Source organism: Penicillium cosmopolitanum (assembly GCF_028827165.1).
Source record: "Penicillium cosmopolitanum strain IBT 29677 chromosome Unknown utg000005l:1.0-4006212.0:1.0-4009387.0, whole genome shotgun sequence".
In the NCBI taxonomy this organism is placed as follows: domain Eukaryota; kingdom Fungi; phylum Ascomycota; class Eurotiomycetes; order Eurotiales; family Aspergillaceae; genus Penicillium; species Penicillium cosmopolitanum.
In genome coordinates, this window is record NW_026622675.1 from 3,083,539 (window position 1) to 3,096,945 (window position 13,407).

A 13,407-nucleotide genomic window follows, 5' to 3' on the forward strand; every position below is an offset into this window, starting at 1 on the left:
AACCAGAACTAATTCGTTTCATTATTCTAGGAGAATTCACAAAAAAAAAAAGAAAAAAGACTCTCAATCTTTCGGACGTAAATGGACCTAAGTGTTTCCTGTCTATGCGATGTAACGTGGGTTTCAGAGGAGCTTTTTTCGACTCTTCCAGGTGAATCAAAGTGGAGATTTCTACTGTTAGTACGTGCATATAAAAACCACTTCATCTCGTTTCAACTTTCTGGTACGGTTTCATTAAGCTAAATTCTCGTCTTTCGGAGAGTATCCGAGTCCGGCACACTCGGATGTACCTGCAAGGTCTCCGTAAATACCGCCAGCCGAGGGCCGGAAACGCGTAGATGCTTGGTAGAGGCGCCGGTCCCAGTCTATACTCTATAGTATGCATTAGCTAGTGCCATGCTAAGTTTTGTAGCCCCCAAACTTAATCCACTCCTTGTTTCAATCAAACCCTTAGACTAGTAAGTGAAATTTTGTGTCAACACCAGCAAAAATTACGATCTCTAACCGCCGGTTCCGTTGCCCGTGATACTAGACCGTATCATTGCGAAATCACGACGTTGAGGAAAGATACATTACGACTCAGTAGGGTGGGAACTAACCTCGTGTGTGCTGGTGCGGCGGAAAAGGCTAGATGAATATAAGTAACAGTCCCCGTTGAACCTAGACTTTGCTATTTCCATAGCCTTCGACATTCCTTATCGCAACACATCACGCTCTTTACATGGATCATTGAATCATTCATATTACGTTCTTTTTCTTTTCCTAATTTTTCGCCTCCCTTTCCGGTATCTGGATATCTCTAGTAGTCAAGTCCCATGAGAAGGGATTGCCTATTATGATACTAAAAACCATACCGGGGCTGATATTCAGCCTACTGTTTACCAACAACGTTATCCCTGTTTCAGCAGCAATGGGTAGCTGCTCATCTACCGACAAATGTGATAGTGGCTGTTGCTCAAAAGAGGGATATTGCGGATTCGGACCAGACTTTTGCGGAGACGATGTCTGTATTTCCAGCTGCGACGCTATCGCAGAATGTGGCGGTATGATTTTGACTCTATCGCTTCGTTAGCTTTTATGGGATTAATATTTGTTTAAACCAGAGTATGCAAAGGTTAACGGGACTACGTGTCCTTTGAACGTCTGCTGTTCTGAGTTTGGGTGGGTTGAATCTAAGAATGAAATATATTTTTTTGTTAATATGCTCATGAGTTCCATAGTTTCTGCGGAACGACTGAAGAATTTTGCAAATCTAACTGCCAAAGCGGCTGTGACCCTGTTGAGCAACCGTGAGTACAGAATTGCGGCCCTGAGGCTCGCACTTTCACAGATCAATTAACAGATTCTATACATTAGTTCGTGTGATGGAATCTCAAGTAAGGCAAATTATATTGGATATTACGAGGGTTGGAACACTCAGCGAGCATGCGACATTGTCGAGCCAGAAAATATCAATGTCCTTCCTTGGACCGTAAGTACAAAAGCTAAATGTGAGCATCTTAACATGGTTCTAAATCTCTTTTAATAGCATCTTTACTACAGCTTTGCCTATATTGACAAGTCTGATTTTACTATCACCACTATGAACGATGGTGACGAGGATGACTGGTCTAAATTTACCGCCCTGAAAAAAAAAGAAGAGTTCATTGAAAACATACCTGTCGATCGGAGGCTGGGATCTTGGTGGTGAGATCTGGTCCAATTTGTGCCGTTTCCCTGGGAGTCGGAAAGCTTTCATCAAATCGGCGGTTGAGACCATGAAGAAATACGATTTTGATGGGATCGACATTGATTGGGAGTACCCTGCGGCAGGAGATCGAGGTGAGTGCTAAGAGCTGACCACATCTTTCACTTGTCATTATGTGTAGTATTAACATGCTATTGATCGAACTCTAGGTGGCACTGCCAGAGACACAGCTAATCTCGTCACGCTATTGAAGGAGCTTCGCGAGGAAGTCAAGACTTCCTGGGGAGTCACAGTTACACTTCCGTCATCTTATTGTGGGTCAAAGCTTTATTTTTATATTTTGGAATTATACTGACCAGATACCAAGGGTATCTGAAAGGATTTGATCTCAAAGGCATGGCTGAACATCTTGATTTCTTCAACTTCATGGCTTATGATATTCATGGTACATGGGACGGTAAAACCAAGTGGACCAGTGCGGTGGTCAACCCTCATACGAATTTGACTGGTATGTTTGACTTTGTCATACACCCAAGCCGAAATTAGCTGGTATTAACGATCGAAAACAGAGGTATCCAATGGATTGGATCTTCTGTGGCGGAACAGCATAGATCCAAGCCAGGTTCTATTGGGATTGGGTTTCTATGGAAGATCTTTCACTTTGGACGACACTTCCTGTACGTCTCCGGGTTGTGCATTTGACAAAGATCATAACAGCACTGGGGGAGCCGCTGCAGGCCAATGTACTGGAACAAGTGGTATTCTTTCTGATTATGAAATAAATCGCATCATAAAAAGCGATGCCCCTGAAATCAAGTACGATGAAGCGGCTGCTGTCAACTGGATGACCTGGAACAACGACCAATGGTATGTGATAGCGAAAGGAATGAAGACAACGAGCATGCTGATTTCTTTCTTTCTTTCTAGGGTTTCCTTCGACAATGAACGCACGTTGAAACAAAAGGCCGACTTTGCAAATTCTAGGTGTCTTGGGGGTCTTTTCAGTTGGGCGCTTGATATGGGCGGTCCTGGTTCTTTGAAAAACCCTAACTCTATGGACCCCTCTGATACTAGCATGAATGGTGCTGATACAAAGGGTGGAAGTGATGGAACAGGAATTCTCAAAGTTGCTTCTGAGATATTTGACTCTGATGACCATGAGGTCACGGGTATTGCCCCGGTCAATGTTATCTTTCCCTGGATAACATTGCCCACACCAACCACCATCCCTGAAACTACGCTATCTACCTCCGTCGAAGTAGCATGGGAGACACCGAAGATGGTGACGAGTGGAACCATCACAACTGTCACAAGCACCATCACTCGTTACGTTCAAGACACAGTCATAACAGTCCCTCCACACACGGCTTATTCTCATGGCTTCTATAACTGGAACATTACCCAATCCAATGCTACGTTTCTCGTGGGCACGCTTTGGCCTAGTATCCCCATGCCTGTGGTCCATATCACTGATGACCCCAACCCTTTGTTTGAATCAGGCGTTTCTCACAAGCAAGTCACGAGAACTATCAATATTCCACCCTGGCCCTGGCACACCGACAATGAGAACCCCACCAGGATTACTTTCACTCAGGGCAGTCCGCCCGGTCCAACTTGTACAGCAGACTGTGGCGAGGTGTGTACCAAATTTTGCAACGGGCCTTGCCTCAACAACTGTGATGATCTTTCGTATAGCGATTTCATTGACCCTCTTGATGACCATCCCCCATCTGTGGCCGACTGTGTCGGTCCAGACTGCAAAAACGGGGAATGCAAAGACAAGCTGTGCATCGAGAAGGGCTGCAAAGGGAAAGGCTGTCAGGGAAGAATCTGTACAGATGATAAGGATTGCGAGCCAACTGGATGCAGAGGTACTGATTGTTACGAGGGTCATTGCGAAGGCGATGACTGTCAAGATCATGGATGTACTGGTGAAGACTGCGACGAAAGCTCTGGAAGATGCATTGGATTCAACTGTCTGGCTTGGGGATGTATTGGTCTTGACTGCCCTCCATCTGGCTCTGGAAAGTTCACCTGCACTGGCCCCAATTGCCGTGTTGTCAGCTGCGCTGGGCCTGACTGCGATAATGGCATCTGCAAAGGAGAGGACTGCGAGCCAGAGGATCGTGACTGCGAGGCTCAAGAGGCTGAGGTCTGTACAGACTGGATCAGCAGCACACTGGTTACGCCAGCTTCAACTCACTCTACAGAAACCGTTACTACTGCTTGTAAGACAATAACTGCTTGTGAAGCGACACCAACTACGACTACGAAGACAATCACCGACGATCAATTCGTGGAAGCCACTGTCAGTATAATTGAGTACGCCCAGACGCTGCCAGCAGATGTTTCATCTGCAATAGAAAGCGAATTGATGGCATATGCTTCTGATTATTGGTCAGCCGTTGGTTCCACAACTTCTACAAAGACTACGGCAACGACGACAACAAGTAGCGGTGGCTCTGAGCCATCGAAGGCCGGCTACCCTAATTCATTCTTGATCTTCAAATATCACGAGGAGAAGGATTATATTGACGCCAGTCGCAAAGATACATACTCTTTCTACGGTGCCTACTATGATTACCGCCAGGAAATGACCGAGGTTCAGGTGTGTGCTGGAGAGCGCAAGGTGGCTGGACCAGTTGATGCAGATGAACATGATAGTTATCCTTCATCTCTCAGTGGCTTTGACCTCGGCGAATACACTGGGTGCAAATATACGTCGCCGAATGGCCATCCGGGACACGTCACTTGCGAAAACACACTGACAGAATTCGATTGTCTTGGCTTTGTGAAAGAGAAAGGTAATCATGTCGTGGATTTTGGCTGTGGGACATCAATGGACAAAGCGGGTACGAAGACATGGAAATCCTACAACAAGGTGATAGAATGCTCTATCATCTGATAGACGGAAGTTTCGGAATGATTCAAATCCAAGTAGCTTCCGACGTGCTATAATGCTTCTGTTAAATACATCATTCGAAGAAGTTTAAGAGTTATGATTAATTATTTAGTCTACGCTGTATCAACTCAATCCAATGCAAAGACCTAACCGTTCCCCGTAGGTGATTATCATATTACTCCCTGTCTTTTAGTGGAGTTTCAGACGGCGAGTCAGAGGCTGATTCCGGCCATTGGTCACGTGATCCGGTCTTGACTCTTGCGTTCCTTTCCCAGGAACGGTTGGCTCTCGGTGGCCCATCTGTAGGCAGCGACCCCTCATGTCGCAGGGTCCGTAACAACTTGCCGTTGAGAGTGAATGACATTGAATCGAGTGGCAAGGAGCTATTTATTTTGATTAAAGCACACTGGGGCGGTTGTGCTTATATGGCAACATAATTTGGTAAATTCTAACGCAGCGAAGTTTAGAAAGACACAGGTTTATATAGAGCTTAAATCATACATCTTTTAAGCAGATAAATTCACTGAGACACAATGAGCGATCGTCCGGAATATATACATGCATCCCTTGTTTCTCTACCTATATTAATGAACCAAGATGACGACACAATATGAAAATCTGTGGTTCTACAGCACAAAATGAGAGTCGAAGACATTCAATCGGTACTATAGATGATAAAAAGAAGTTTGTGTGTAGATGGAGATAACCCCCGCAAAATTCGGTCAACGGCTCATAAGGAGATCGCAAGCTTTGATTGGACGGATAGTGGTATCCTTGACACAAGCCTGGTGAGACCTCCACTGCTAGCTCACTTAATGGTGTTGCAGACCAGCGGAGCACACGTAAGGACTATGTGAAGGCTTCCTGTCCAAATTAATCAGCATCTCACACAACCACCCAGGACATATGGTGGCAATGTGCAGGTGCCAAGGAGACGATTGTTTCAGGTGATAGTAGATCATCCAATGATGTATGCTTGACTTCAGCTCTCAAGGTCAAAGCGCGATCCTTGCATGGCAAAGTACAATTCTCACCCGGTGTCACCCTGTTCTCACCCTGTCTATTGCGCACTCACCCTAATCACCCGGGTCGCGCGACGCTAAAGCGGCGCTCACCCCATTCTCACCCGGGCGGCACCCACCGCACTACCTGCTGTGTTTTAGCCACACGCCGGCAGGTTAGTAGTATGGTGGGTGACCACATGCGAATCCCTGCTGTTGTATGTTTTTTTTTTTTTCAGTTTTTCAGTTTTCTTTTCCCTCATCAACCACCCTCATCGAACAGCCCTCTATACCGCAATCGACCTAGTGTTTCCGCCGGGCCCCGATCGGCCCCGTGCTCCGTTAGAGCTTTTCCACCTATAAGAATTACTTGATCCTAGCAATTCATGCTCCTGGGTATGTAACCGAGTACTATACCGAGTAGTGTATTATTTACATCTCCAAGTCTGTCTCTATTGCGGCTACGGAGCGCCACAAAGGACCAACCACCTGGGCAAAGTTCCGCATGAAAGTCATTTGCGAATGAGCCACCAGAGCTTGTAAACAACGGGAAAAAATTGTGAATGTTTATTCATGGATGTCTTGTTATCTTGCAAAATTCTTCCTCGGAGTCTTATAGAAAACTAAGCCCAAAAAGGAGGTGTAGGGGGCTTTGCTGGTTTTGAGGCCGAGTACAAGTGCGGACGAGATACTCATGAAATATGCCACTAGTAGTAGTATCTTAATGAACGTGAAAACTATCAAAACGGAAAGGTTGAATTCATTTAAAATTATCTACGGTTATGCTGTCTTCAAGTCTCTCGAGGCATGCTCGACTACCAACTGCGACGCGATCGCAAGATGCCGCACTTTTCTCCAGCTGTGCTTTAGCGTGCCCGTTCATCTGGAGCTTCACCATCTATCTTCAAATTTACATGTCCCAGGCGATTTCGGCTTCGGTCTTTGCTCCCGAGGTCGTCAATGCCAATGTTAAATTCCCTGTTTATCTCGGGATCTCTCGGGAATATGACATTGAATGGAATCATGATATCACTGTCGCAACTCATTACGTTCCCCGAGGACCTCTTCGTGATGAATATGCGATGAGATTTGGAATGTTCGGGTCGGGCCTCGCATCCTACTTTTTTGGGGTGGTCGCTATGTTGGCCCAGCCCAACCCAACCCAACCTGCCTTAGCTTGAGGATAGCCCTAACGATCACATCAGTATTTTCAGGGAAGATGGCTTTAAGGATTGCTGCGAGGGTGCCGGTGGTCGTTTCGGTGATGGTGAGTCAAGGTATGAGACGCTGACCAAGCACCTGCTATTTACCGTGTTCACAGTATTCTTTCCACAGTCTCTGGGTCAACCCATGGCAGCACATGGCCCTTGTCGACCGCATCCTTGAGGATGCTCACAAGATAACGGCTGGAGTCATGTCTCTCCAGAGACGAACATTTGGTTCATAGAAGTAACATAGAGCAAATATCCTCCGTTCCGAACCCAGTCGTATATATGAGCTTGCAAGTTGGAAACATTGTTCAAGCTATATAGCCAGGTTAGTCATTTTCATCGGTGTGATTGTTAGGCATCGCTTACAGTTCACAGGTAATCGGCTTTTCCTAGAGATCTTGGGATTCTCCAGATACGCAGGTCTGCGACGACAACAGGGAGCTTCTTTGCTCGGAGAAGGGCCACATTAACCGCTGATGGCGTGAGAGAAAGATAATCTCTGTCGTCAAATTTGGTACGTGGTTTTGTATACATGAAGATTACCACGTTTGACTCCTGACTCTGCGACCCGTCGTCGATCAAGCAACGGTCGTTCACTCCATCTTCAGCGAAACGCCCGATCGGGCGTTTGACACTGCATTGTAGGAGCAGAACAATATTCCATCCTCGGACAAGATATGAACTACCCTGGATCTGCAGGCGTGTAGTGCCTCAATGATAGCCATAACGGCATTAATCTGGGTGTCATTGTGTCAGGCCTACTCCACCTTCGGCGTCAAACACAGTTCGGCACTTCCGAATAAATGCCCGGGTCTTGAACCAGTGGGCGTGTCACATATCCCTCGCGCTTTAAGCATTGGTGTTTCCCGCGCTAGCGGTGATATTACCCTCCTACACGGCTGACGTAGGCCAATCCAAAATCTCAGGGTGGCACCGATCTTTGGTTATGATGAACTAGAATCGGGCCACGAACGAGCGACGGTGGAAATTGCCCCTTCGTTCTGACGCGAGGATACAACAGTCAGCGGTAACTGCTCGTATCTTCGATAATGACAGCTATGCGCAGGTTCAGATACCCTGTGAATGGTATCATTCTGTCGCCTTCGAGGCACTCGCCAGCGTTTTCGTAGCGCAACGAATTTGGCGTGAACAAGTCCTTGAGATTCTCGTCTTCAGAAACGTTGAGTGCGGTGACGACCACTTTGCATTGAATGATCATCCCGCGCAGGACTTTTTCGCAACAGTCAGTCAATGAGTGAGAACATCGTCTCCTTGTCCAAAACACTTCGTCGATCTAGGTGGAGCAGGTCGATCAGCTTCTTCGCGTCAGGCCGTTGGTCGTAAACCTTCGTGACCTTTTTTACCACCATTTCCTCTATCTGGCAGTCTGTGAGGGCCTCGCCAAAGGAAGAGCTGTCGTCAGTGGTACCACTCAATGATTGGCAACGAATACCCATTTGGTATCCGACAGTTCTGAGCGGCAGTACAACCTACACCAACCTGCGAGCTTTGAACAGCGTTTCAACTGTCAATCAGGCCACATGCAAGATTGAGGTCGGACAAAACCTTGCGCTGTGCTTGAATCCAGTGTCATAGAAGGTGAGCAAAAGCATGTCGTTGGCCTGGTTGGACCCGGTGCGGATTAGAAACTTCATCCCCAGGCTCACTAGGATGAAAAGCATGACCAACGTTGTCTGTGTTTGCCATTCCCCTACGCTTTCACCAGGTCTATGCCAGCAACGACCTTGAAAACTGAACTCTCAACGGCTCGAGGCTCAGAGTTATCCAGTTCGTATTTCCCAAGGATATATATATATAGTCAATTCGCTTCTTTTGGCGATCAGGATCGACGGCGGAAACATCCTTGACATTCAACTCAAAGTAGAACGGACTCATCGGGCTCTTCGACCCCTGCGCGAGGATTATTCCTTTGAGTGAAGCTGTTACCTTCTTGGTTTTGTCGTCCAAGGCAAGATCTAAGTGGGCCTGGGTCAAGATGGCAAAATCTGATTGACTTGAATTCATTGAAATTCCAGTTCCATGGACCGTGTTCCGATATTTCGGAAGAGTCGAGCTTGCAAGTTTCACTTCGAACTTGGCTTCGATGGCTTCAGGCGGGGTTGGCTTTGGACCCGCGCGAATCTGAACGTCGAGCTTCCAGTAAACTTAGCCATGTGTGGGTCGTTCAAGAATGACGTGGTGAGTCTTGCTCTCATGGAACACATTATCGTAGTTGTCCACTGAACGTTTTGTTCGACGATTGTGGCCTCGAATAATCGAGAACGGTGATCCTCCTCGCCCAGAAAGAAATCGAAATTGTGTTCCCAGATCCGGTACTGATTGTCGTCGAAGAACAGCCAAGACATCATGGGTCGACGTGGTGCTTTGCTCGGCTCCGGTAGAGGGTTCTGCTTGGCATACTGGAACAAACGCATCTTGCCATTGAGCTGGGGACTTTTACGTATATGCCCCATGAGGTTGGCCATATGACTCTTGATTTCCTCGAAACCATGACGGCAGTTGTTGGGAAACGTAGTTCAGATGTACACTTTTCTGGCAGCCCACTATGTGTCTTTGAGTTTGTTCCAGCGCGCTAGCTGTTCACCCTTCAGTTCCCATGGCAGACCATGAAACTGGGCTAGCGACGGGTTCAACTGGACCAGGCAGACTTCGTAGACCTTCTTTAGTTACGTTATTGCTGATTTCTGGTCTGCTTCAATGAAGGCGTCGTACTGACGGGGGTCGGCTTTGAGAATCAACTTCATGTCTGTCCGCGTCGCGGGGAAAACGACGTGCACCTGGCCAAATTGAATATCCCGGCATGGCTGCCGGGATTTGAATCGGACTCTCATTGACACAGGGGTGCATTCCTTTTTGTTCGTTAAAGCGAAGCGTGCAGAAACGGGTTCGTTGGGGCTGATTGTGAACATCCTTTGGGTGATCCGCTCTAAGAGGACGGCGGAGAAGATATGGGACGTTGGCAGAGCTCGCTATTGCTAATTCAGCGAAGAAACCCCATGTATAGTATTTGCCACCAATATTGGAAAGCAGGGCAACATGAGTCTGCGTGGTGCCTTTTCGGTTCTTCGGAATTTGGCATTTTCCCGATGTACGAAATCGAACGCGATTTGCCGTCGGGGCGGAGGGTTTGCGCACAAGCTCTTTCAAACTGGGCTTTGAGACCGCATCTTCCAGGATCGTGAAGTGGCTTTTGTTTCAATTGCGCTGGTTGAGCGCGGTTTAGTTCTCAGAGTGTGCCGACAAATACAGGGCCAGTAGACGGGCTCAACGAGATGGAGAGGAAGATGTAAACAAAGAGAAAGGGAAAGGAGAGAAAGAAGAAGAGAAAGTAAACAATCCATTTAGGCCACCAAGGCAGGTGCCAGTGCGATTGCTCTCTATAGTGCACCTTCCTTGTACACTCCCGGACGGTGTTGCCTTCGTACTCACGTAGGTACCAGTTAACTACCAGTAGAAGTATGGCAGGCGCAAGAGATCCAGTCTTTCTGCCTGGGTAACTCATGCCTAACGAGTTAGGGTCCTGGGTATACAACTGAGTAGGATCCTAAGTAGTAGATAATAATAGAATGATGTCTATTCACCGAGTGAGCCCAGTCAGATGACATATACAGATGGGGTAGGAGGACTTCCCTTTTGGGAAGCGGAGCACGTACCATGGTAAACTTCAAGGCAACTACTACTAGTACACTCTGGGGTTGGGATTCAAATCTCCTCACTCATTGATTTCCACTTTCCACCTGGGCACATAACACACCCCTCAGTCTACCTAGTACATTATGGCGTCGTCAGCGCAGCAACAGCCTGTTGTCGAGGGGAGTAACATACGAATTACATACAAGGTGCCTTCGACGTTCACATCGTCAACATTGCCCTCCATCCACGAAAATACCGTAATCCTCGCCGTTACCCACCCGTCCATGACCAGCGCAGACCCAGCCAAAGACGGGTCGTTTATTTCCGACTTTTACGCCTTTAACTATCTCCTAAAGGGTGAAGGTCAGGAACAGACGTGGCTCACAGCAACTGCCCCGGAGGAGGTGGTAGATAAATACGGGTCCTACTTATATGGCAACCCGCACGGAGACGGCAAAGTCTGCCTCGATCGTGAAATCCTGGACCAGAATCAACTCACCGATGTTACTGTGGTTCAGCCAAGTGATATGATCGAGCGGTTCCTCTCCGAGGCGAAGCGAGCATCAGAGTTGGCGAAAAGAACCGACGCGCCACTCCTTCTTCTGATCTTCTGTCACGGACTCCCGAATCATCATTTCCTCCTAGATGATGAGAATCGAGAGAATAATCTGAGTATGCGTACTTTGAAAGACGTCCTTGCGCCAGGTACCCGTACTACCCTGGTAACTACCGGTTGCTACTCCGGAGGGTGGGCAGTTACTCCAGATCTGAACATCACTGCTTCGACTGGTGCTGGTCCCACGGGTGATTTACTTCAAGGCCTTTCTCTTTGGGATATATCGCCGAAAATCGAGCGAAGCTGTGGTTCGATATTCGCGGGTTCAATTTTCCAAGAGCTATCCAGCGCTGCAAGTCCCCTGCTAGATGATCCCCGTCAGTCTGAGCAACCAGATTGCGAAGAGAGCCTCCAGCCACAGGAACCTACCGATGAACAAACCCTGGCCTACGATGCATTCCGCCAATCAGTGTTAGATGCCTGTCAAAACACGGCTACGCGGCTTAGCTCAAGTTCTTTCCAGCACTTCACCTTCAGTGCTCAGAATGATGACTGGGAGTATTCGTGGACTGGAAGGACTGGAATACCACTAGCTCACTTTGAAGAGCGGTGGAAAAGATTGAAAGCTTATCCTTATACAGGATCGGAGGAGGTGCGTTCACTACAAAATACCGATCCTCAAAACCCCGAGCTAACTATCAAAGAATAAAACCAAGCAGGCGGGAGAACAAGCGGAAGAGGCCGGAAACATCGTCGACACCATTACCGACCAAATGGCCCATGAGAGACTCAAAGAGATGGCTAGGATTTTCCACAATACTACTTGTCCATACGACTGGACCCTAAGTGACCATGTAAGCTTGAGTGGTCGTTTGTTCTGCTTCTATAAGCTGGGCTTGAACCTTGAACAAGCGGGCATGTTGGAGGCAACTATGCGTTTCCGGTGGGAAGCGGCACTTCTCGCAGACTACATTGTCGAGACTTTCAGGCTTCCAGTCCCATGGAATGAGATCTGCATCATGTGGCATGACAATGCTTGGGCGAATGCGATCGAGAAGAAGTTGTCGGCGTCTGAATACAGCCAGAGGTGGTTAACTATACTCGCGCCACTCAAAGATTTCTTCGATTTCTCAGGCTCGTGGGCTGGGAGCCTCGCCTGAAGCTACAGGGCCCGCGCTTTCACCGGCCATTTCGTTATGTGATAGCGGTTTTGATAGAGGCTGATACTCCGGAGGATGAGATAACAGCTATCAATAACGGTATCATAGAGGTCATGAGAAACGTCCGGGCCTTCCAGAATCAGCGCGTGTGCCATAACGAAGAGGTGCGGCATAGGGGACGTGAATGGCTAGAGTCTATTGGTCGACGGGCGCGATGAAGCCAGCAATTCTGCTTGGGTAATTTGTTTCTGGCGCTTTAAAGTGTTGAGTATGTAACTGGGTAGGATATCAAGTAGTAGCTAATAATATTAACTGGTTGAGAGATATCAGAAAGAGGAAATATGTGTAGAATGAAAGACTAGTAGATGAGGCTCAAAAATCTAGATATAGCAATGCCCAGGTGGTACTGACAAATCCTATGCGACTCCACAGGTATTAAAGGACACCTTTGTTTTGAAGTAAAAAAGCTAGGAAAAAGGATAGTAGTATTCACGGCACTCAAAGACGCCTTCAATCCGCTGCATTCAGGACTGTACTTCCCCAGCAATCTCATTATTTAGAATCAGCACCTGTTGATTTAATTTGATATGTCTGAGGGGGAGGTTTTTGCCGCTAGGGAGCGTAACAGAGAACTACTTCAATACATCCGGCCCTCCCTGAATAAGAGAGAACTTGAATGTAACAGAATTTGGGCCCTGGTAACTACTATATTGATTGAACTATTGAATGCGAGGGAAATGGGGAAAGTCAAGGAATACTGCACTGATCTGAATACTGTATTTTGGAATCACTTGGGGTCCCCCGGTGTGTACCCGCTAGCTGGCGCTCCAATCTCCTACCGACTCCCAATGAGCCCTATCTTTCACCAGATATCCCTCCTGGTCCTTCTAGGCATTTTACGCAGCGGGGCCGCGTTCACCTGCGTTTCAATCCCCTTCCACCCATCTTCCGTTGCTGGGCATGGGACGTCATTTCTAATTCAACGATTAGTAAACCAAACAGAGAGAACGGACTTTCCAATGAATCTTACTGTTATCGACGGAGACAGGGCGATATGGGTTGCCGAACCTCAGAGAGGACGGAAGGTAGAGTGAGACCCGGTGTCAGGAGATGTTTGTCGAAGACGAAGGCGAAGTAAAATCACGAACCTCCGAGAGGACAGAGCAGATGGTGGATCTGGGATGCGGAGACGTTCGTAGAAGCTGAAGGCGAAAATACGTCCAAACCTCAGAGGAC

General features: G+C 47.6%; 6 protein-coding genes across 6 annotated transcripts; 3 read left to right on the top strand and 3 right to left on the bottom strand.

Moving 5' to 3' along the window:
- Positions 1 to 1,035: 1,035 nt before the first annotated feature.
- On the top strand, positions 1,036 to 4,592 carry N7509_004162 (uncharacterized protein; the record flags this gene model as incomplete). The annotated part of the gene is made up of 9 exons (XM_056628799.1): positions 1,036 to 1,043; positions 1,266 to 1,289; positions 1,357 to 1,471; positions 1,529 to 1,686; positions 1,724 to 1,821; positions 1,897 to 2,001; positions 2,055 to 2,195; positions 2,257 to 2,554; positions 2,615 to 4,592. 9 exons carry the CDS (start codon positions 1,036 to 1,038, stop codon positions 4,590 to 4,592), a joined length of 2,925 nt encoding a protein of 974 aa, XP_056491533.1.
- Positions 4,593 to 6,504: 1,912 nt separating this feature from the next.
- N7509_004163 (uncharacterized protein) lies at positions 6,505 to 7,037 on the top strand (the record flags this gene model as incomplete). The annotated part of the gene is made up of 3 exons (XM_056628800.1): positions 6,505 to 6,731; positions 6,805 to 6,867; positions 6,926 to 7,037. The coding sequence occupies 3 exons, from the start codon at positions 6,505 to 6,507 to the stop codon at positions 7,035 to 7,037; spliced, it is 402 nt and encodes a 133-aa protein (XP_056491534.1).
- A 785-nt stretch (positions 7,038 to 7,822) lies between these two features.
- On the bottom strand, positions 7,823 to 8,258 carry N7509_004164 (uncharacterized protein; the record flags this gene model as incomplete). The annotated part of the gene is made up of 2 exons (XM_056628801.1): positions 7,823 to 8,031; positions 8,087 to 8,258. 2 exons carry the CDS (start codon positions 8,256 to 8,258, stop codon positions 7,823 to 7,825), a joined length of 381 nt encoding a protein of 126 aa, XP_056491535.1.
- A 627-nt stretch (positions 8,259 to 8,885) lies between these two features.
- N7509_004165 (uncharacterized protein) lies at positions 8,886 to 9,236 on the bottom strand (the record flags this gene model as incomplete). Its single annotated transcript, XM_056628802.1, has 1 exon — positions 8,886 to 9,236. One exon carries the CDS (start codon positions 9,234 to 9,236, stop codon positions 8,886 to 8,888), a length of 351 nt encoding a protein of 116 aa, XP_056491536.1.
- A 166-nt stretch (positions 9,237 to 9,402) lies between these two features.
- N7509_004166 (uncharacterized protein) lies at positions 9,403 to 9,731 on the bottom strand (the record flags this gene model as incomplete). The annotated part of the gene is made up of 2 exons (XM_056628803.1): positions 9,403 to 9,469; positions 9,493 to 9,731. The coding sequence occupies 2 exons, from the start codon at positions 9,729 to 9,731 to the stop codon at positions 9,403 to 9,405; spliced, it is 306 nt and encodes a 101-aa protein (XP_056491537.1).
- Positions 9,732 to 10,598: 867 nt separating this feature from the next.
- Positions 10,599 to 12,389, top strand: N7509_004167 (uncharacterized protein; the record flags this gene model as incomplete). The annotated part of the gene is made up of 3 exons (XM_056628804.1): positions 10,599 to 11,663; positions 11,716 to 12,080; positions 12,146 to 12,389. The coding sequence occupies 3 exons, from the start codon at positions 10,599 to 10,601 to the stop codon at positions 12,387 to 12,389; spliced, it is 1,674 nt and encodes a 557-aa protein (XP_056491538.1).
- Between the last annotated feature and the right edge of the window lie 1,018 nt (positions 12,390 to 13,407).